At 37.2% G+C, this 23,028-nt stretch overlaps 1 protein-coding gene and 1 long non-coding RNA gene across 2 annotated transcripts in view; one reads left to right on the top strand and one right to left on the bottom strand.

Moving 5' to 3' along the window:
- Positions 1-434: 434 nt before the first annotated feature.
- Positions 435-21,102, bottom strand: LOC118766968. The gene is made up of 3 exons (XR_005002888.1): positions 21,074-21,102; positions 9,137-9,144; positions 435-744 (listed from the first exon to the last, which is right to left on the bottom strand). It is a non-coding gene; the product is annotated as an uncharacterized LOC118766968 (long non-coding RNA).
- Positions 12,669-23,028, top strand: part of LOC115221450 (transcription factor E2F5-like) — a 39,482-nt gene continuing 29,122 nt past the window's right edge. Inside the window, exon 1 of the mRNA XM_029791635.2 lies at positions 12,669-13,329. Within this exon, the coding sequence (XP_029647495.1) occupies positions 13,210-13,329 (120 nt within the window). The 5' untranslated portion in view covers positions 12,669-13,209. The remainder of the gene's footprint in view (positions 13,330-23,028) is intronic.

The following is a 23,028-nucleotide window of genomic DNA, read 5'->3' on the forward strand; positions in this document are numbered from 1 at the left end:
CATCTCAATTCTGGGAAGAGGGTATTTTCAAGTTAAAGGAAAGCTGGAGGTGCATTGTGTAACAAAATGGTTCATATTTGGTTGATTAAAAATGTAATGGCAAGTATTTATTGACCTTTTTCTTTCCTTTAAAAATCAGCACAAACTTTCTGGCCAACCCAGTACTTCACCATCTTGCCCCATGTCTTCATGGGTCTACCTCCTCCACAGGTTCCCTCCACAGTTAGAGACTGATACATCTTTACATAGCTGCTCTCATTCATACACATCACATGACCATACCAGCACAATCTTCTCTCTTGTACACCACATTTGACATCTCTTATGCCCAATTTTTCTTTCAAGATGATTACCCTCTGTCATGCATGCATACTGACATTGCACATCAGTGAAGCATACCAGCTGCATTTCTTTCAAGCCTTTGCATGTCCTCTGCAGTCACAGCCCATGTTACACTGCTGTGTAGCATGGCTGTTTGCACACAGACATCAAAATATCTGCCTTACACTCTGAGGGAGTGGCCCTTTGTTGCCAACAAAGGTAGAAGTTCTCTGAACCTTGCCCAGCCTATTCTTATTCTAGCAGTTACGCTCTTGGAGCATCCACCTCTACTGCTGACTTGGTCACCCAGATAATGGAAGCTATCTACTACTTCTAAGTATCCCACCTGGCATTTGACAAAGTCTATTTTCTGTACATTTCTAGTGTTTATCCTACATATACATCTGCCACATGCAAAGACTACTGTCTCTGTTCATCTTCCACTGATATCGCTGCAAGCATTATGATACTAATAACCTGACTTAGAACTCAATAAATTATACAATGCTTCAGAAAGAAGCATTAGTTGAGTACAGAGCAGTAATAAGCAAATGAGATGAAAAAGTAATAAATAATTATCTTATGAACTTCATTGTGGAGGCATGTGGCTTAGTGGTTAGGATGTCAGCATCATGATCGTAAGACTGTGGTTTCGATTCCTGGACCGGGCGATGCGTTGTGTTCTTGAGCAAAACACTTCATTTCACATTGCTCCAGTCCACTCAGCTGGCAAAAATGAGTAACGCTGCGATGGACTAGTGTCCCGTCAAGCTGGGGAACGCATACACCACTGAAACCGGGAAAGCAGGCCCATGTGCCTGGCTAGGCTTTACAAGGGCACATTTATTATTTTTTTATGAACTTCATTAGCCCAGAGCTGTTTCTGCTATAAGATGCAGAAGACTCACAGTTGAGTGTCTGACTAACAACTTATAGCTTCATTGGAGCCTGCGTACTTCATATTTGAGACTCAGATGAAGTTATAAGATATTACTTATATATATATCAGCTGCTGTAGTATCATAATGTCCACTGTTTCACGCAGGTATGGAGTAGACAGAATGCATGAAAGCAGATTTTCTGCAGCTGAATAACCTCCCTATCATCAGCCATCACCTGTTTCTAAAGAAGGAAATATTCCCCATTCAGCAAAGACTGGAAACGAATGTTACTTGTTTGATGGTGACGTTGACTTGCAATCATGTGATGTCAAGACAAGGATAAATACACACACATACACACACACTTATATATATATATATATGCATGTATTTATACATGTAGATGTCGGTACGTACATATATGTTTGTATGTATGCATATATTTTATTTATTACACTATATATATATATATATATATATATATCAGGACGCCATGATAGATCGTTAGCTCCTACATGCATTTTTTTCTCTCCTTGTTTTTTTCTGTGTATCTTTCTGTCGAAGAGCGTAGGCTCGAAACGTAAAAGACTTTTTCTATTTCTACTCCTGAGCACTATACTAATACATTTGTTTGTTTGTACTCCACCTGCCTTCGTCTTTTGTTTATTTTCGTAAACTTTCCCGTTATATATATATATATATATAATCAAAATAAGCAATAAGGATATCCAGAGGTAATGTTTGTTGCTTATTTTGATTTTAATCACCTTACTTTGAAATTGTATGGATAATACCATACTAAATTCTGGTGCCTCAACTTAGGTACATATTCATCTAAATAAGACAGGTGGTGTACAGAACAAACAGATGTATTAGTATAATGCTCAGGAATAGAAAAAGTCTTTTACGTTTCGAGCCTACGCTCTTCTACAGAAAGGGACACGGGAAAAACAAGGAGAGAAAAAAATGTGTGTAGTGGCTAACGATCTATCATGGCGACTAGTGCCGGACAGAAGGGTCAAACACAGGAAGGAAAGTAGGGGAGATAACAAGGTAAAGATGACCCCCCCCCAACACAAAGGTGTGTGTGTATAAGAGAGTATGTATGTGCATGTGAAAGAGGGCTGGTGGTCTGGACGTGTGCGTGTATGTATGTGTAGGTGTGAAGATGTGAGGGTGGGTGTGTGGGTGGTGTGTTGTGATGTGATGTGTAATGTTGTATGGTGTAGTGTGGTGTGGTGTGATGTTGTTGGGAGGTGGGGGAGGCGAGAGTGGGGAAAACATGGGTGGGGTGGGGGTTCGGCTGGGGGTTGGGGTAGAGTTGGGGTTTGTGGGTAGTACACACACACGTGCATAAATACACACACATATACAGAGTTGGCCAAAAGTCACTCGACAGTAAATCAAAATTCCATAAATACTTAATATTCAGTTTTATTTACTCATTTGGAAAAATGAGGTCGCGCAAGAAGGACTTCAGATTGAACAATTTTCATGATTAGAAAATTACTATTTCTAAATCTCACAATGAGATATATTTAGCAACAGTACTTTGGAATAAAGATTGTTTGCCAATATAACATGGCAGTCCTGGTTTAGGACGAATGTTGCTGTAATTTAGCCCCAGGAGACATTGTCTCCAGCGGGCTGTACAACACAGATCGTGTCATATAGCCAGCTGGAGACGATGTCTCCTGGGGTTGAATTAAAGCAACATTCATCCTAAACCAGGACTGCCATGTTATATTGGCAAACAATCTTTACTCCAAATTTTCATGATGTTTCGTATTTAGATGCTTTTATTAAATTCATTCATAAATAAATCTTGGAATTAAATGGTTTTGATTTACTGTCAGCTGACTTTTGGCCATCCTTGTACATACATAGATACATATATATATATATATATATATACTCATACACACAGACCCACACATATGCATGCACATAACACACAAATATATAGTTATGCTAGAGTGTAGGCATGGGTATATTGTTAATAAAATTGCTTCTTAAGCATGTGTATGGCACCTTGGTCTTCTTAACTGGACCAAACAAAGCTTAGTGAATGAATTTCATAAGAGACTGAAAGAAGTCCATCACATACATACCATACCTACATACATTCATATATATATTTATTTACTTATTTGTATACACTCACATGTAAGTATATATTTGTTATACACACACAAACAAAATTCACTTCCTCACAGTTTTGCGTCCTCCAAATTTAACTCATAAAGCATTGCTCAATTTAAGGTCCACCATAGAAGGCTCAGGTTAGGCAATATCTTCAGAGTGCCTAAGGAATAAAACCTGGAGCCATGTGCTTATCAAATGAACTTCTCAACAATACAGGTCACTGATATGAGTTGCAAAACAAAATTAAATATTATTTTGAAAATAATTCATATGAAGTATTATAATCTATTTTTGAAACACATCATATGTTATTGATATTTAGCCACATACCTGCCCTTATCAAACAGATATGTGATCATTGGTATTCTACAAGGGTAAACTGAAAAGTTTGTAGACTGATCAAGATACTCTTATGGAATGTGACCAAACGAGATTTATTTTTCAACATAGTTCTCTTTGCAGTACACTCACTTTTTCCATCAGTGTTGCAGTGACCAACAGAATGGAACTTCCATTCTGTTGGTCAGAAATGTTATCAACAACAGACATGATGTCATCATCACAGCGATACTGGTTCCCAGCCAAGGATGTTTTCATGTCAGATGATAGTCAGATGGTGCCAAATCAGGATATGGAGGGTATTCAACTAGTTCAAAGCTACAATCACACACAGTAACCATTGAAACCAAGGACTTGCGTGCTGGAGCATTGTCTCGATGAAACAAGACCCCACCCCCTCGTCAGTTTTCCTAAGTGTTTGATCTTGATAGCCTTTCATAACTGCCTCAACAAGTTGACACAGAACTTTCCATTGATGGTATGGCCCTTTTGAAGATAGTCAATAAACACAATGCCTTTTGCATCGTGTTTATACAATAGGACAAAATTTATATTAATTAATCTCAACCGTAGCAAGGCTCTATAACCTCACTACCTCCTCTTGGTCCAAAAAACAAAACAAAAAACTGAGGCCATCACCTTCCCTGCAGATGAAATGATCTTGACTTCCTTTAGGATAGGCGAGGAGGGGTGTTTCCACTGCATGGACTGTCTCTTTGTCTCTGGTTCAATGTGACGAAACCAATGCTCATCCTGGGTTAGGAAACGTTCAAGGAAAGCAGCTGAATCTGCATCAACAATGTCAGATGTGATCAGCCTGATGTGCTTTTGATCAGGTGTCAGAAGACATGGCACCCACCAAGCAGAAACCTTCATCATGAGAAGTTGATTGTGCAAAATATTCTCAAATCTCTCATGGGATATGCTAATAGCATTAGTTATTTGATTTATTGTCAATCACCTGTAATCCATTGCCATGTGATGAATTGATGAATGTTTTCCTTGGTGGTGTCAGTTGCAGGACATCCAGACGTTAGGTCATCTTCAAAACTCTCACTTCCCCTCCTAATTTCAGCCGCCCACTTTTTCATTGTTGATAAAGCTGGAGTGTCATCCCCTAATGTAGGAACTATGTCAGAATGAATGTCCTTGGCAGGGCTAAACCCTTTTTCTGCAGGTACTTGATAAGACAATGATACCAAATTTTGTCCATTTTAAAGAGAAGTTGCAACCAGTTACTTTTGAAGTCTTCTTTGAACAGTCAAATGTCAGTTTGCTTGGAAAGAAATAATGCAGTTATTAATAAGAAGTGTTGACACTAATGTATGCAAGATTTCACAGCTCTAGCACCACTCCTTCATTGTCAGCCTATGAATTTTTCAACCCGCTCTCATAGTCATGATCAGGCCATCCTTTTCTTGAGCATTATGTATCCATGACTACATCTTCCAATATATTTGACCCTTTTTCAAAATAAAGTATAATTTGAGGAATATTCGGTCGATACTTCTTTCATGAATTAACTTACTGCTTTTAAGTTCTGTCAAAAAATTTAAGGATTGACATTCTTTGAACTGCTTAGATCTTAATAACAAGTAATCTCTATATACATAAACGGCAAAATGTCTGCGTGTGTGTCCTTCATAGAAATCCACAATTTTTCAGTTAGAGGGCTCGCACTTTCTATGGTCATTCAAAACCATCGAAGGGTGGTCGTGCACATCTTTACATTTCCCCAGTCGCCCCTCAAAGCCATTAAAAAATCAATAGAAGTGATTTTTGGTGAATTTTTTTCCCAAAACCCAATCAAAATGCCCGAAACTTGATACGCCAATTGAATGCCAGCTAGCTGTATGTGATTGGTCGGAGATTTGGACAGTACTCGCGTGTATGTGCGCATGCACGCAGCTGTATATGCATGCACTAGCACTATGACCCGGCAACGCCAGGTCATAGTGCTAGTATAGTATAAAAAGAGATGTCAGGTGAAAGGAGTATTCATTTACAGAAAAGTTGTAGGGTTGGTTAAAACAAGAATGTATACATACATATACACTGCAGAATAAAGTAGATACTCTTAAATCAATAGAAAGCATTAGTGACAATTGATTTCTTTTGAAATAAATCAGTCGAGATTAACTTAAACTGACTTAAGGACAAGTGTTCTTTGATCAACAACATCTTGGTGAATGTGGAACTAAATAAAGCTCACTCTGTATTTCAAAAGATCAGAAATGTTAATTTAAGTTCATTATCATCGTTTTAAAGCCCTCTTATCATGCTTGCATACATTAGATGGAGTTTATTGAGGCAGATATTCTCAGCCAGATGCCCTTCCTGTATCTAACCCTCACACATTTCCCAGCCATGCAATATTTCCCCATGGCCAGAAATGTTTTTGCATTTAAGGCGGCGAGCGGGTAGAAACGTTAGCATGCCGGGCAAAATGCTTAGCAGTATTTCGTCTGCCACTACCTTCTGAGTTCAAATTCCGCTGAGGTCAACTTTACCTCTCATCCTTTTGGGTTCATTAAATAAGTACCAGTTATGCACTGGGGTCGATATAATCGACATAATCCATTTGTCTGTCCTTGTTTGTCCTCTCTGTATGTAGCCCCTTGTGGGCAGTAAAGAAATAAGAAATGTTTTTGCAGAATTATGAAGGAGAATGAGGCTGCATGTTTGACAGTGACACTCATTTACACCTATCACACAGTGTCAATACACACTCACACATTTATAAATTAGGATAGCTAATAAACTTGAGGAGAGATATGAAATAAGAGCTGATACAGAGAATTAGTAAGATCTACTTGTCAGAACAACGCTAAAAAAATGGACCAGTTCATAGAAAAGATATGTTCTGTTGTGAACATCTGCTGCCTTCTGGACATTATGACGTTAGAAAGATACAAGAGAAAGAGGACATCCATGGACTATTGTTGAGGAGCTTGCAAATCCAGTACCCAAGATACACCTTCAGCTTCATACTTATTATTATTAAAGCAACAGGATACATACCAACCCATCTGGACCAATTTTTTTATTTATGCGCCCTTTTCAAGCCTAGCCAGGCTCATGGGCCCAGTTTCCTGGTTTCTGTAGCATATGTGTTCCCCTCAGCTGGACGGGACGCCAGTCCATCACAACATTAGTCAAGAAACAGGAAGTAAAAGTGAAAGTTGGAGCAAAAGAGTACAACAGGGGTCACCACCACCCCCGTGGAGCTTTAGGTGTTTTCGCTCAATAAACACACACAACGCCCAGTCTGGGAATCGAAACTGCAATCCTCCGACCACGAGTCCACTGCCCTAACCACTGGGCCATTGTGCCTCCACCATCTGGACCAAAGTATGGTTGAATTTGGGATCTTGAGGAAGAGAATGCAAATCCTTAATTCATATGCTACAAATGATCATGATATCTGAGACTATAGATGTCTGCAAGACTTTCTTAAGATTTAAAAGATGATAGTCAAAAGAAAATACTTACTTCACAATCTTGTTACCAAGTAGGTGGCTGGTCAAAATTTACTCTAAAATTAGAAAAAGAACATACACACACACATGAATGCAAAACTTTCAGCTTCTCATCATCATCATCATCATTATCATCATCATTTAACGTCTGCTTTTCATGCTAGCATGGGTTGTATGATTTGACTGAGGACTGGTGAACCAGATGGATGCACCAGGCTCTAATCTGATCTGGCAGAGTTTCTACAGCTTGAAGCCCTTCCTAATACCAATCACTGTGAGAGTGTAGTGGGTGCTTTTACATGCCACTGGCACGAGGGCCTGTCTGGCGGTACTGGCAACGGCCATGCTCAAATGGTGTTTTTTATGTGCCACCTGCATAGAAGTCAGTCCAGCGGCACTGGCAACGACCTTGCTCGAATATTTTGTTTACATGCCACCGGCACAAGTGCCAGTAAAGTGATGCTGGTAACGATCATGCACAAATGGTGCTTTTTACGTGCCACCGGCATGGAAGCCATACAGCTGCACTGGCAGTAATCCTGCTCGGATGGAGCTGTTAGCACTCCACTGGCATGAGTGCCAGTCATCGAATTAGGTTCAATTTTGATACATTAAAATAAAATAAAATCATTGATAAATAATACTTAACATTGGTTTTAGAATATTTAGCTACACTGTGGTAAATATATTTTTGTCTTTTTTGGGGGGTCTGACTACTCCCATGACCTCTGTTATATGTTATTTATGCAACAAAATGCAAGTTTCTTGGTTGTCTCTCAGGAACCACTGACAACATATTCTTCTTTTCACCCAGTAATTTACTTTCCATTCTAATAACATGCTGAAACATTTGCAGTCACATTTCTAGCACACTTCGATTCTCTTATCCCTCTTGTGCACCACCTTTCACATAAAGTTACCATTATATATCCAACAAATTACGTTCATCTCATTTCCTCCCAGGTTCAGCAAATCTTTCCTATTCAAAAGCCTGTCTTTTATTTCTCCATAGTATCACACTCCTCAAACATATCTTATATAGGCGCAGTAGTAAGTACTTGATTTTGGGTTCAGTCCCACTGTGTGGCACCTTGGGCAAGTGTCTTTTACTATAGCCTCGGGTCAACCAAAGTCTTGTGAGTGGATTTGGTAAACAGAAACTGAAAGAAGCCCGTCGTTGTGTGTGTGTGTGTTTGTCCCCCGCAACATTGCTTGACAACTGATACTGGTGTGTATATGTCCCCGTAAAGAGACCAATAGAATAAGTACTAGGCTTACAAAGAATAAGTCCTGGGGTCGATTTGCTTGACTAAAGGCGGTGCTCCAGCATGGTCGTAGTCAAAATGACTGAAACAAGTAAAAGAGTCTGTCTTCGTGTTAAGGGCAGAAATCATTTGTTACCATGGTTATAAACCACATAAACCACAAACTTTAGCTCAGAATGCAAACCAACTCTAGAGCCAACCAGAGGTACTTTTTAGTTCATTGCAATCAACAGAACAATAGTCATGCTAGAATAGTGTATTCAGCATCAACTATTCCATTTTGTTGGTGTTGTCTTTCTGCTTTGTGTTCTGAGTTCATAAGTTACTGAAGTTGTAGAGGCTGTTCTACTCCAGTTTAACATACTCTGAAAATAGTTGGTTTGATGCATTAAAAAATATTTTAGGTAAGTTTTTTTAAATTCTTTAGTTACTTGGTAAAAAAAGTGAAATAATTGTGGGTCTTGTAACATCATGATGTTGTAATATAGTGACTGTGTACAGGTATAAGAAGGAAGTTTGGTAATTATACATTGTTTACAATCAACAGTTTCTTCTTTCAGCTAAATATTTACAATATTTGATGATTTACAACATGATGTTTCAGTCGGGTTGATCGCCAATCATTTCCAGATTAAATATTACTGAATATGTACATGGTTTCAAATTGGATTCAAACACTATTTTCATGGGTAAGGATATCGCAAACTATTCCTTCTGTAGAAAGAAAATTTCTCCTTTCAAATCCAGTCAGGAACTACATACATACATACATACATACACATTCACGCACACACACACACACACTGATCTCTCTTTGTCATGTCAGCTGAGTAAAATTTGCTTGCTTGTGGAGCTCTAAGACTAAAGTATCTTTATTGCTTTCACCAGCTAGCTTTAAAAACCAGAACCAATCCAATGGTATTGTCAAAAGTGCTTAAACGTTTCTACTAAAGGTTTTTCAAATCCTTATATTACATATACGATACATGTATTTAGTATGTAGAACTATTGCTAATTGTTTCAATAATCCCAGATAGATTAAAAGGCAAAGTCGGCCTAAGTTGAAACAAATGTTGTTCAACTGAAAAATATATTTGATGAATATTTTCACGTATTACTCGAAAACAAATTGATTGCTGCATGAAGTTACTTTTTTGGTTCACTTACTTTTTATCCGTCCAGTAATGATGCTTCAATAAACTCTATAACTTCCGGCAATTCAAGTTAAAGAGAGAGACTCTGTGGTCGTTTGACCTGCTGCAAATAATAGGTAAATCATTTTTGAAACCACACCCTGCTGTCTTAAACAAGGAAAGTTGGTGTAGTCACAGCTGGAATGCTATCGATCACATGTCTGCTCGGTCAGGCTTGACTTTTGGCTAACCAACAACAAATACTACAACTCTATCTCTTCCTTGTGCCCAAAGCCTAGAGCTGTGGAGTTGAAGAATCTAGTATCAGTAAAAATGGATTTTGGTAGTTAATTATGCCCAAAGAGATAAAATTATAATACTGAAGTTCTGAGTTGAAATCTAACCAATGTCGAATTTTTTCGTTTCATTCCTCAAAGTTCAATAAAAATATAGTACACGGATCGATTTAATAGACTACGCCCCAAATCGTGGGGCATTAAATATGTTTTAGAAATCATTATTTGTGTAATGTTCTTCCGCGGTCAATAAAGTACCGATCAAGGGATGAGACTGGTTCAGTCTATTAGCCTCCCACCATCAAATTCACGGCCTTAAACCTGTGTTAGAAATTATCATTATTAGAATGATATAGGGCGGTGGATTAGCAGAATCATTGGAGCATGACATTGAATCCGTATTTTCATAGTCTGAGTTCAAATCCTTTCGGGGCCACATTTTGCCTTTCGTCCTTTTGGGTGTGATAAAAAAAAGTCCCAGTCAAGTACGGGGATCAATATACTCCACTAACCCCTTAAAATTAATGGCTTTTGCACCTAAATTAAAAACAATTAGTTCAATAGAAAAGAAGAAAATGAGTGAGCGTAGGGCATCAGCAATGACATTTTTCAGAAGACACCAAAACAGATTTTAAAGGTCACAGCTCCACATTCAGGCCGTCCTTAAGTTTTTAACAATAAGGAATAATACGAACTCGGTTGAATGTCAAATATATTTTATCCAAAATTAAAAAAAAAATTTTTACCTCCTAGTCTACGAACCCTAAATACATTACCATTAAGAAAAATATATTTCTTGGGTAAGTGTCTATGGTAATTGTTGTCGAAGTTATAAACAACATATCTGAAGATTTAAGGTTCTGTGTTTGTAGAATAAGAAATAAAAAGAAACATTCTCAACATTTTACCATTGCGACCCATTTGGAATATAAATAATCCCTTGACACCCTTTAAAAAATATTTACATAAACGATTTCCAAATTTTTTTTTTAAATCACAGTACTTTTCTTGGGGGAAATATTCACTTTTTGTTTACAGTAAATTCAAACAAATGCCTTTGGTTTATTGTATTTGACATTTCTTGTCTTTTTTTCTTTCTTTACATTTTACCAAATATTTTGTAAGTAAAAGACTGTCTACTGAAGTTGATCAAAGTCAAGTCCGGAGTCATTTAGCAATTAGAGAAATAGAAAATTATTTAATAGCCTGACACTTGTTAATTTCTGAAGTATTTTGACAACTTAGCTAGCATACATTTTTTAAAATTGGTTTCTTCACCCGATGATATATTTGTGTTGTAGACTAGAATAAAACCAAATCAACATAAAAACCAGTTACGTTTCACACACACGCAAGTGCTTCTATATGGTTGCTCAAACTGCTAGAGACAGCAGTAAAAAAGTGTTCCTGCCGTTTGAAAATATGAAGACCACTTTGAATACAAAATCGTTGAAAGTAATGATGGAATAAACACGTAATGGAATGCTTTTGATTGTATGTATGCTGGATCAGTGTTGATCAATAATAGTAACCTTCACATTTCTCAACATCATTACACTCGTTATCGCGAGACGAAAGGGAATTAGAGAAAGTAATTACATGCCAGGAAAACAAACAAATCATAGTAGGAGGTAGATATACCAGTAATTCCGTATCGACCAGCATGAATAACCTATGATGATCAGATGCGTTCCAGCCGTGACCACCCAGTGTCTTTATTTATTTATTTTTCAGAAACTGTACGAGAACTTGTGCCTCAAAATCTAGGCGGCTTACGGCCAAAGGGTATAATGAATTTGACACCATCACAGCCTGTAAATAGGGGGCTCACAAATTAAGTAGCTTCTGTTCATCTAAATCCGACACTGATAAGGACCACGTTATCTAATGTGCCCTTCCTTTGATAATACAGTAGCGTATGCTTAGAAGGAGATTTGCTTGCTTTTTCTAGCAAGCTCGGCTATAGACTTCCTTGTTGGCTTGAACTTGAGTAGTAAGTAAGGATTGTCACAAAAGTTTGTACACAATGCTGGTCTGGCTGTATCAGTAAGAATCGGATTGGTAATAAATAGTGTATGTCGTGGACCACAAAATCAAAAAGTTACTAAGGTTTTGGACTGATCCCTTCCCCAGTAAAAAAGGGGGGAGGGTGAAGAAAACGGCCGGTTCAACAGTGTGCTTTAGAATCACTCTATCAAGTGACTACCGATTTCAAGATTTTGGATTTAAAACCATGTGGTTCCTGCAAAAGAACCTTTGAGGGATATATATGGCTGCTACATATGAGGCATGTCGGAGTAACGAGGTTGAAGTTGCCTCGTAAAAAGGAAGAGAAGGCTTGGATTATTAATGAAAACACCCAAGAGGAAAGATATATTCCCATACTCTCTAAATACGCATGCATATTTATATAAGCATTCTCACACACATACTAGTATACTTCTGAAGAAATACATATACACAGACATTAGGAGAGGTAAGAAAATATGAATGAAAGAAAATGAGTAGCAGCAGCAGGAGACAGAAGAATGAGAGAAGTACGGAGTGAGTGGTTTTCTCGTTGTCTGCTTAGCCTTCTTTTTCCTCTACGCTTCTCTCTATCTCATTTACGTTTACTATTTCAACTTCTCCTTCACCTCTTGCTCTTTCTTCTAAGGTAAGTATGAATGAAAGAAAGAGGGGGGAGAACCGGCGGTAATAATAGAAAGAAAGATGAGTTAAAAAATAACAAAAAAGAGGAGGAGATGGAGGAGCATGAGATAAAGAGTGTGATAGGGAGAGAGAAAAAGAAAGAAAGAGGAATTATGACAGTAGAGAAGAGGAAGAACGATAACGACGAGAAAAAAGTAGTGTAAAAAGGGAGGAATATGTGTGAGAGAAAAATGAAAGGAAGAAAGGCAAACAAAAGGTGACAAACTTAAAAATCACTGGAGTGGGAACGAAGGGGAGATGACGTACGAGGAGGAGGAAGAGTGAAAAAAGCAATTATAAGTAAAAGAAGGAGGGAATAAAATAAAAGAGTAAGAGTGAAAGAAAGAATGAGAGCAGGAAAGGAAAACAAAAAGTGAGAGAGAGAGGTGATAATGGGAGGGAGGATGAAGGCGAAATGAAAGACAACAACGGCTGGGAAAAGAAGAGAAGAAAAGATGGAGGAATAAGTAAAAGGAAAAAGAAATAAGAAGCAAATAAAGAAAAGTGAGGGTTAAGAGAAGAAGCAAAAAATTGCAACAGCTCATATTATTGAAAGAAAAAAAAAAAAGGTAGGGACGAAAACGAGATAAAGAGGATCTACCCAGCGTACTGTGCGCCGACAACCCAATTTATCGTGGTGCTTTCGCCTGCAGTTACACATGATGGCTAGTGCAGAACAAACACCACCTAGCAGGCACGAGAAAAGTCTCGGTCTTCTTACCTCGAAGTTTGTGTCTCTGTTGCAAGACACTGAAGATGGAGTACTTGACCTAAGAGTGGTAAGTTAAACGTATAGGCAAACAAAAACCAAAATGCAAAAAAAAAAAAAAGATAAAAAAAAAGCAGCTTGTTACCTTTTTTTTTTTTTTTATGTATGCCATGGAATTTTGACAACTTTTTCTGCTGTGCAGTTTATCTCATTTACATCGCTTCGCCACTTGGTTAGATGCTTATATATAAATATACACGTATATATAAGAAAATGTTTCTCACTCTTTACCAAATAACGAAGCCTCAAAAATAAACAGAAATACGATATAATATCTAAATCTTATAGGGTACGTAAAGGTAACAAGTGCTTTCCTGTTTCCCAAAAATAAGCAAAGAAGAATCCAGGTCCGCAAAATCGTTCTATGTCCTTTATAAATCCACGTTGATTGTTATCGGGTCTTCTGCCGAAGGCAATTCTTTTAATTTTATTTGTTTATTGATATTTTCGACCGCATTATTGGACGTTTTGGAACCCTAAGTAGAGCATGGTTGCTCGACCTGCTAAATATAGTAGTCAAATTTCCCTCATATTACATTTTAAGGAAGGATATTTTAGTTAATGTAGTCATATCTCTGATTAAAAAAAAATGACGATGTCACGGCTGGAACGCCCTCGAGCATAGTTTTGCTGGTCAGGGCTAAACAGTCGACCAGTTTTTGATTGACAGAAATAAAAAAAAAGCTTTGATTTCTTTCTTTTTTTATCCTTTTGTCTCTACTCTTTCATATCTTTCTATCTCTTTAACTTGTGTCAAAGACGGTGGAGTGTGATTTGAGAGATTTGATTGCCTTTTCTTACACTTCCTATGAGTTAAGCGTAGATTTTTCAGCTACAAAATCTAAAATAAGTTAGAGCGCATTTGAAATTACATAGTGTTGAGTAGAACATTTAATATCGAACAATTGTTGATTTGATTTAAGTAAAAAAAAAAGCTCTTCCTCTATAACCAATAAGAGAAACCCTGTGTGGACGCTCGACCTACTAGAGAAAACAGCCAAGTCGCCACCAATTCATATTGCACGGTCCTAAAAATTAAGAACACATTAGGTAATGTAGTCCTAGATGACGGTAATCGCCGATACTTCCTCCAAAAGGACGGGATGGTCATGTTTGGAATAATCAAAGGCCTACTTGATGAGAATCGGTCTTGAGTTGAAAAATTTAGGCGATATTGGAGTATAACGTACCGTTCCACTTTTCGTAAACTTTTACCTTTTCTTTCAATTTTATAAATAAATGAATGGATATCCATAATAACGATGCTGTAACAACAAAATTTTAACCAAAAAAAAAAAAAAGCAAGGGGTTTTAGGTCAGTGCTCGACTAGCACAAGGCTCTTAAATGTAATTTCCAGTATAAATCAAATTACTTTAATATTAGGGAACACTAGTATCCGTTTAGCAAAATGAATAAACAATTACAGAACACAATTAGACAAAACTAATGATAATGGTCGGAGGAAACACCAGCAAATATGAAAAATTAATATCCTTAAGGAAAGCGAAAACGGTACGTTATGATCACCCAGAATTTAAGCCCTGTCTATGGTGTGTGTGAGAAGTACAGTAAGGGTACGATAGTCAACTTAGTAGTATTTTGGTTTTCGCTATCTTCGAGTATTTATATCCTTATATATTAAGGCTGTAGTCGTTTGCTCTCCCTAGCCCTTGTTCTCTCGTAGCCCTTCCTTGCTCTCGATTTAATCTTTTTATTTCATACACGTGTTCCCTTTTCACAATCTAATTTCTTTTTTCGACCGGCACTTTTTACGTATCCTATTTGATTAACTTTTGCAGTATGTTTTTTTTCTCTCTCTCTTAACTTCCGCTGTTTCATTACTTAATACTATATATGATAAATGTGTTTTTCATATATATATATATATACATATAGGTTAACTTTCTTCTTTCTTCTGCACATCATTATCACTAAGTGGTGAAATGGAGTAATCCTTGCTGAAAAAGTATAAAGAGGGTGCTCTAACGTGAAGTATCTTTCGTCACGTGAACCTTGGGAGTATGTATTGCTAGATCATTATTAGAACATCGGACAAAATGTCTGCTGTTTTTAATTATAGCCCTTCAAGTTCTGAGTTCAAACCCCACTGAGGTCAATTTTAGTCTTCCTCTTTTGTATGTGTGTGTGTGTTGGGGGTCGATAAAATAAGTACCAGACAAATACTAATGTCAAATTAATCAACTGCAGCAACTCCCTCCACAATTTTGGTCTTGTACCTATGAAAAAAATATCATTATTGATATTCTTCTGTTCGCTAAACTGAAAAGAAAGCTAGTTTCTGTTAGTGAAAACGGCATCTACGATCTCGCCTTCTCTAATACTCAAGTCAACAAACTATAACTATTTATTCGGAACTATTGTGTACACTCGTTGTGAGATTCTTTGTTAGAGCTACAATAAAAAATCCAATTGCCTCTTTGCTTAATTATTTTTGTACTTCTCCTTGGTCCCAACAGCTCTGTCAACTTAGGATTATGACCAAAAAAGTAACTGGAAATAGAATGAAAAACACAAACATTTAAATAAACAAATAAAGGAACCCTTGGTACTGAGTTCGTTTGACATCTCGGTCAGCATGTGGTTGTATTGGAGAAATGAGTGCTTCCACCCCTCTTCCCTCCCTCTCCTACGACTGCTTTGAATATAAAATAAAAATAAAAACTCGCACCAGCACAAGTCCTTGCTCTGTTTCTTTTACTCTTTAACTCCATTCATTCTATATTTTCCTTTTTTTTTCTTTCTTTTCTTCGCCCTATTTTGATATTCTTTTATTTTCTCTCTCTCTCTCTCTCACAAACTTTCTATACCTTACTTTTTATTTTGCTCTAAGCTTCGTCTTTTACACTATCTTCTACACCACTCTTGTCACATAACTATTCGTTCTTTCTTTCACTCCATCTGAAACTTTCATTCATTCCATTTTTGATTCTCTGAGTCTTATCTCGAAGTGGTTTTTTTTTTTTTTTGTTACATAGCACTTTCTCTTTTACTCTTTCTGTTTCTTGTTTGTTTGTGCACTCTGGGTACAATCTTTTTACTTTTGCCCCCCCACCCACTCTACTCTTTTTCACGATTCTTTTTTTTTTTTCTACTTTGTTTATCCTTACTATTATTAGTCCGCTTCTCATTGTAATAATACTGAACTTATAATATTTTTGCCGTTACGTTCTGGGTTGAAATTCCGCCGAGGTTGACTTTGCCTTTCATCCTTTCGGGGGTCGATAAATTAAGTACCAGTTACGCACTGGGGGGGGGGGTCGATGTAATCAACTTAATCCGTTTGTCTGTCCTTGTTTGTCCCCCCTGTGTTTAGCCCCTTGTGGGTTGTAAAGAAATGAATATTTTTATGACAAGAAAACTGAAGCTATTTCTTTGTGGAGGTCACGATAGGAAGACATTTTATCTTTGACTAAATACTTGCTTTGTGTATCTGTAATAAACACAGATAATTTTAATCACCATATTTTGTAAATATTATTTTAGATCAAATATAATGGTAAAATGAACTGAATTGAGTCTATAAAAAAATTAAAACGAAAGAAAAAACTATTTTAATCTTCAAAAATATTATGCTCACCTATTTAACAAGTTACCCGGTGAGCACAGAAACCTACTTGACACAAGAAGTCTAATTTCTATCCTATTATTTTCAGATATGTTTTTAAAATTCATTCTCACAATCTCTTTCTCTGTGTATATATTGTGTGTGACTCGCTAACTAGTCATCATTGTTCGTTTGAGTCTATTACATCTATTGTGGAAATCTTTCGGTAAAAGTCTATGACGGTATGAGTGTGACAGAGCTGAATACACACACAAATACTCATTACTGATGTTATATACCAATACCGAAACGTCACCGATTTTTAAATATTTTAGATTTTAAAAAGAGATCGAAAGTCTCTAGGTGCGATCGATCGCAAATTAGAATTTTGTATGTATAAATTTCCTTATCCATACAAAGAGAAGAAAAAGTAGTTTCTTATGATTCTTTTTCACCCGGGAAAGGAATTTCATCAACATAATCGGAGTTAGAAATTGACTAGTTACTTGTTTTATTGTCCCGGGAGAATGGTAGGTTGAGTCGACTCGTGCTAAATACTGCAAGACATTTTTTCGTCTAAGTACTCCACCGATTATCCCTAAATATGTCACGAATATTACAACTTCCCGTCTTCGTAGGAGAAAGAAAAAAATTCAGGTAAAATCGTACACACGTATTCGAATGTGTGGGCACGGTTTTTTTTTTAGTTTGACGCCAGTTCACTTTACTCGTGCTTTTTTGAAAGGAAGACTTAAAAGACTCTTGCGGGACGGAGAAAGTAAATAACATACATGGTGGATCGACTGTACGACTTACCCCTTGCAATTTATGATACTGTGTCAGTATAAAGAATCTATATTTGATATTTTATTAAATGCTACTGAAAATCAACTCTGTCATGTTTATTGCTGTAAAAATATATTTTCAAATTTCTGGTTTCCTTCTGATAATTCTCAAATGTTTACAGCTCTTGAAATTGTGAGTTAAAGAGAAAAAAACCATAATTCGACGAATATGAAACTAAGCCATAATTGCAAATGATTTCCTCTTTCATTAAAATTTAAAATTAAAATGAAATAATCAGATTTGAAATTGTGTGATATAAATTGGGGCGGCGGGGGAGGGGGGAGTTCATGACTAACAGGGGAGATAACTCTGAACAAATTTCCGACCTAATTCTGAAACGACCCTTGTCTTGGCGACTTACCCCGTTGATTTAGTGAAAAAAAAAAGGGGTATCGGATTCTGTTCGAAAGTAGACCCAAAACGGAAATTTAGCGAGTAATTTAAATTACATAACCTGTAAGTCGGTTCTAATTTACTTAGTTGATAATTTAATGATACTCAATGGGATTTTTATTTCTTAGAATATTAAAGTAGAAAGTAATTTTTTAAAAATAGCTTTCAGAATAATCTACAAATATCGTAATCTATCTACTTTTCCAATTCTGGCAACCCTGCTCCCAGCTGGAACTACTTTTTAAACATTTTCTAAAAGTGAACGTCAATAAAATCCATTACCTAGTCTAAAATAACATTTATTCCGACTTCTCACAATAGAATTAACGTTCCAAAGATCCTCAACGCGGTTTCAAATTTCATTTATTCCCATGTCAGTTACAATCACGTTAACCTTTTTTTTTTTTTTTACCTGGTTTATTTTAAAATGTTATATAAGACATTCTTTCGATATAGCTCGACAAAATCAAAACATTTCACTTCGGATATTTCCGTGGAAGCAAATGACTGTTCGATCCTGTTGTCTGCTTGGAAATTTGCGGGTTATACATACACACATGAAACGGGTAAGAACAAATATGCAAGGCTTTTTTTCTTCAAGTTTAAAATGAGACCTTGCTGGCATAACTTCGTTATACCTATACTCCACAACCCACGGAAATACCCGAAGTGATATGTTTTGGTTTTGTCGAGTTATATCGAAGGAATGCCGTTATATATAACCTCATAAAACCTCACTCCGCCTTCAAATATTGATGGTTACGATGCAGAACAGTGGTGGTAGTAATGTATGGTTTACTAAGCGGAAGAGGGGATGGAGTATAAAGTGAATAGAGAGCAAAATATTCAAAGCTGATCCTTCAGTTTATAAAGAGACAAAGGGCAATATTTCACACAATCACTCGTCGTTTCTTTATTCTCTCTGTCGTGACTCTCTTCATTATTACCGTTGTTGTAATCCACCGACGTTTTTTCACAGCAACTACTGGGTGCCCATGAAAGATCCACGTTGATAAATATTGTGGTTTATAAGCCTATTACTTGCAGCCGACTCTATTACTGAAAGGCATCAGCTGTAGAGAATCTGTCCCCATCTAATTCCGTCTCACCGATGCAAGCGTGGAAATGTGGACTTTAAATGATGGTGATATATAAAGTGACTTGTTTTCATACAGCAGACATGGTGACTGTATAAGTAACTACCACAGGATCAACTCCTTTTTGTAGTATGATGACTTCTGTGTCTCATGACCTTGAGGTCTATGCCAGTAGTGTGCAAGCTCCTGGATGGGTCTGCCTTGCTGGACAAGTCAAAGAGGCCTGGCTAATATGGATCACTTCTTCAAGATCTAAAATAGGTGTGCAAAGAGCCAATATTACTAACTAGAAAAAGAAAGCAAAGTTACTGAAGCATCGATGACACTTCATAACCAATATGATCAGGGAAACATATGACTTGTCAGGCCCTGATCTGAAACCCACAGGGGAGGCAGAAGAAAGGAGCCCTAAGACTAGCTTGAAGTTGGTTACTGAAGTAGATCTGAAATAAAGCAAGGATTCAACTGAAAAGTAGAAAAGACAGCCCAGAGTTGAAAAAGTTATTGATGACCTATGCTCCCCAGCAAGCAAAGGGTTTAATAGTAACAGAATGTATAAGTAAATGATCTACCAGTATTCCCACAAAATTCAGGCAGTGAAAGTATCGTAACAGCTAATTGCTTTTGCTGTGGAGGTGAAATGGCCCAGTGGTTAGAGCAGCGGACTCGCGGTCGGAGGATCATGGTTTCGATTCCCAGATCGGGCATTGTGTGTGTTTATTGAGCGAAAACACCTAAAGCTCCACGAGGCTTCAGCAGGGGGTGGTGGCGACCCCTGTTGTACTCTTTCGCCCCAACTTTCTCTCACTCACTCTTCCTGTTTCTTTAGTAATGCTACGATGGACTGGCGTCCTGTCCAGCTGGTGGGGAAGACATACGCCACAGAAACCGGGAAACTGGGCCCATGAGCCTGGCTCGGCTTGAAAAGGGTGCATAAATAATTTTAAAACAAAATTTCTTTTGCTCTGTGTCACAAAGATGATGATATACTGGCTAGATTAGATTTGGATGGATGAATGGATGGTGTCAAAGTAATTAGTGGATTAAACTTTTGACAGTCATGCTAGTGGTTAGAGTCCTGTGGTATAAAAAAATTAAAATGTTGGGGAAAGAGGATGGTAAATGTGTGTGCAAGAAAGAGAGAGAGATTCAAATGAATGCTACTGACATATGCACATATACACACACACACTTACACGAATGTTCTTGATAAAGCACATGCAGACAATAATAGGTTGTGTAAGAGTAACTGGTTGTATGTGTGAATGCCATAAGCATGTGTATGCATTCATGTGCCAGGTGTGTTTGTTTGATTTTCTCTCTCTCTCTCACTATTTACTGACAACTTGGATCATATCATTGTCATGAAGATTGAACATCTGTCTATTCTATTATCTTTATATTACCCAACTGAGGTGGCTGGCATCAGATATTCAGCTATAGAAAACACACCTAAGCTGACACTGAAGCTTAGCGTAACCCTGCAGCTTCTTGGATCCATCCTGTCAAACTATTCAACCCATCTCAGCATGGAAAACATGTTAAATAATGATAATGATTTTGCTCCTTACATCCTATGTAAAATGTGTGTGATGTTATGTCCTGGATGGTTTTTTTCCAGCAAGTTATATATTAATAACCATGTTACTCTTTTACTCTTTTACTTGCTTCAGTCATTTGACTGTGGCCATGCTGGAGCACCGCCTTTAGTCGAGCAAATCGACCCCGGGACTTATTCTTTGTAAGCCCAGTACTTATTCTATCGGTCTCTTTTGCCGAACCGCTAAGTGACGGGGACGTAAACACACCAGCATCGGTTGTCAAGCAATGCTAGGGAGACAAACACATACACACACATACATATATATATATATACATATATACGACAGGCTTCTTTCAGTTTCCGTCAACCAAATCCACTCACAAGGCATTGGTCGGCCCGGGGCTATAGCAGAAGACACTTTCCCAAGATGCCACGCAGTGGGACTGAACCTGGAACCATGTGGTTGGTTAGCAAGCTACTTACCACACAGCCACTCCTGCGTCTTAACTTTCTTTGAAAAAGATGTGAAATGTTATATCTTGGGGATTGGGTATGGGTGTTACTTTATAATATTGAGTGCTTCTTGATTATTTTATTACTGAAATGGAGTTTGGTGTTTCAGTGGACATTAATTGTTGAGCAAGGCAGCAAGACGTGGAAGAGAAGATACTGGGAAAAGGCAAAGAGAAGAAATAATAAATAGGAATAAAGAGTTGAGAATCAAGAATGAGAAATATTGACTCTTGAGGAAAGGAATGAAATTCTTGTAAGAAATGGCGACAGAGGGTGCCATGTGATGAGCAACAAAGCTGAAGCTAATTGGGAAAGAATGAGAAATGTTAACCAAGAATGAAGCACAGTATGAATGTATTTCTTTACTGCCCACAAGGGGCTAAACATAGAGGGGACAAACAAGAACAGACAAAGGGATTAAGTCGATTACATCGACCCCAGTGGGAAACTGGTACTTTATTTATCGACCCCGAAAGGATGAAAGGCAAAGTCGACCTCGGCGGAATTTGAACTCAGAACGTAACGACAGACGAAGCACAGTATGAATAATGAAGAAAGGCAAGGATATTTTACACAAGCCATATTGAGAAAACAGGTTAGAAGAGGTAACCTGACTGAAGGAATTAACAAGATTTCCAGGAAGTTAAAGGATTATGAAGAAAACTGATAGAAAATGATCAAGTGGAGAGATTGGCTAATACTGTACCACAGGCTGTGAATTTCCACAGGTTCTACTAGTTATCATTAACAAAAATGATTTCTACTGTAGACACAAGGCCTGGAATTTTGGGGATGAGGGCTAGTCAATTATATTAATCCAAGTGCTTGACTGCTACTTATTTTATCAACCCTGAAAGGATAAAAGGCAAAACTGGCTTTGGTAGAATTTGAACTTAGAACATAAGGCTGGCAGAATGCCACTTTATATCAATGATAAAATAATGGTTTCAAATTTTAGCACAAGGCTGGCAATTTCGAAGGGGAGAGACTAGTAGATTACATTGACCTCAGTGTTCAATTGGTACTTTATCGACCCCACCGTTCATTCAAAGAGAACCTTGTGAGTGGATTTGTTAGATGAAAACTAAAAGCAGACTGTATGTATGTGTGTGTGTGATATATTTAACCTCTCTGTAATCTCGCGCACAGTTATATGACAATCAGATTCAATTATTGCTTTGATTCGGTCATTATCAACTTCAGTAGGTTGTCCAGAACGTTGCTCATCTTTGAGTGAAAAATCTCCAGAACGGAAATTTTTAAACCATTTCTGATATGTGCGTTCTGTTAAGCAATTTAACACCATAAACTTCACATATCTCTTTGTAATCCTCAGCAGCTTTCTTACCTTTTACAGAAATATAAAAGCAAAATATGGCGAAAATGTTCATTTTTGCACTCCATGTTAAAATTGACACTGAACTAACAGTGGTAAACAAAATTAAGTTCAATTTGCTTCTAAAGTAAGCTAAAAGTAATGGTCATCAAATGTTAAAAGGAAAAAATCCTAACATTTACAAAAGTCATTAAAAAAAAAAATTGTAACTTTATTCTCGAAAGATGAAATTACTTTCTTACAAGCCCTGTATATATATATATCATTGCTATTATGTTAAACTGTCATGTGTTCAAATTTGGTCAAATGCATTTTTTTTTCAATATTTATTTTTGCTTGCAATAGCAAGTTTAGTACATCGGTTTTGCTGTGGAATGGTGAAACTATTATTTTCTTTTTCTGAAAGAACTACGTT

Source organism: Octopus sinensis, linkage group LG18 (assembly GCF_006345805.1).
Source record: "Octopus sinensis linkage group LG18, ASM634580v1, whole genome shotgun sequence".
NCBI classification, from domain to species: domain Eukaryota; kingdom Metazoa; phylum Mollusca; class Cephalopoda; order Octopoda; family Octopodidae; genus Octopus; species Octopus sinensis.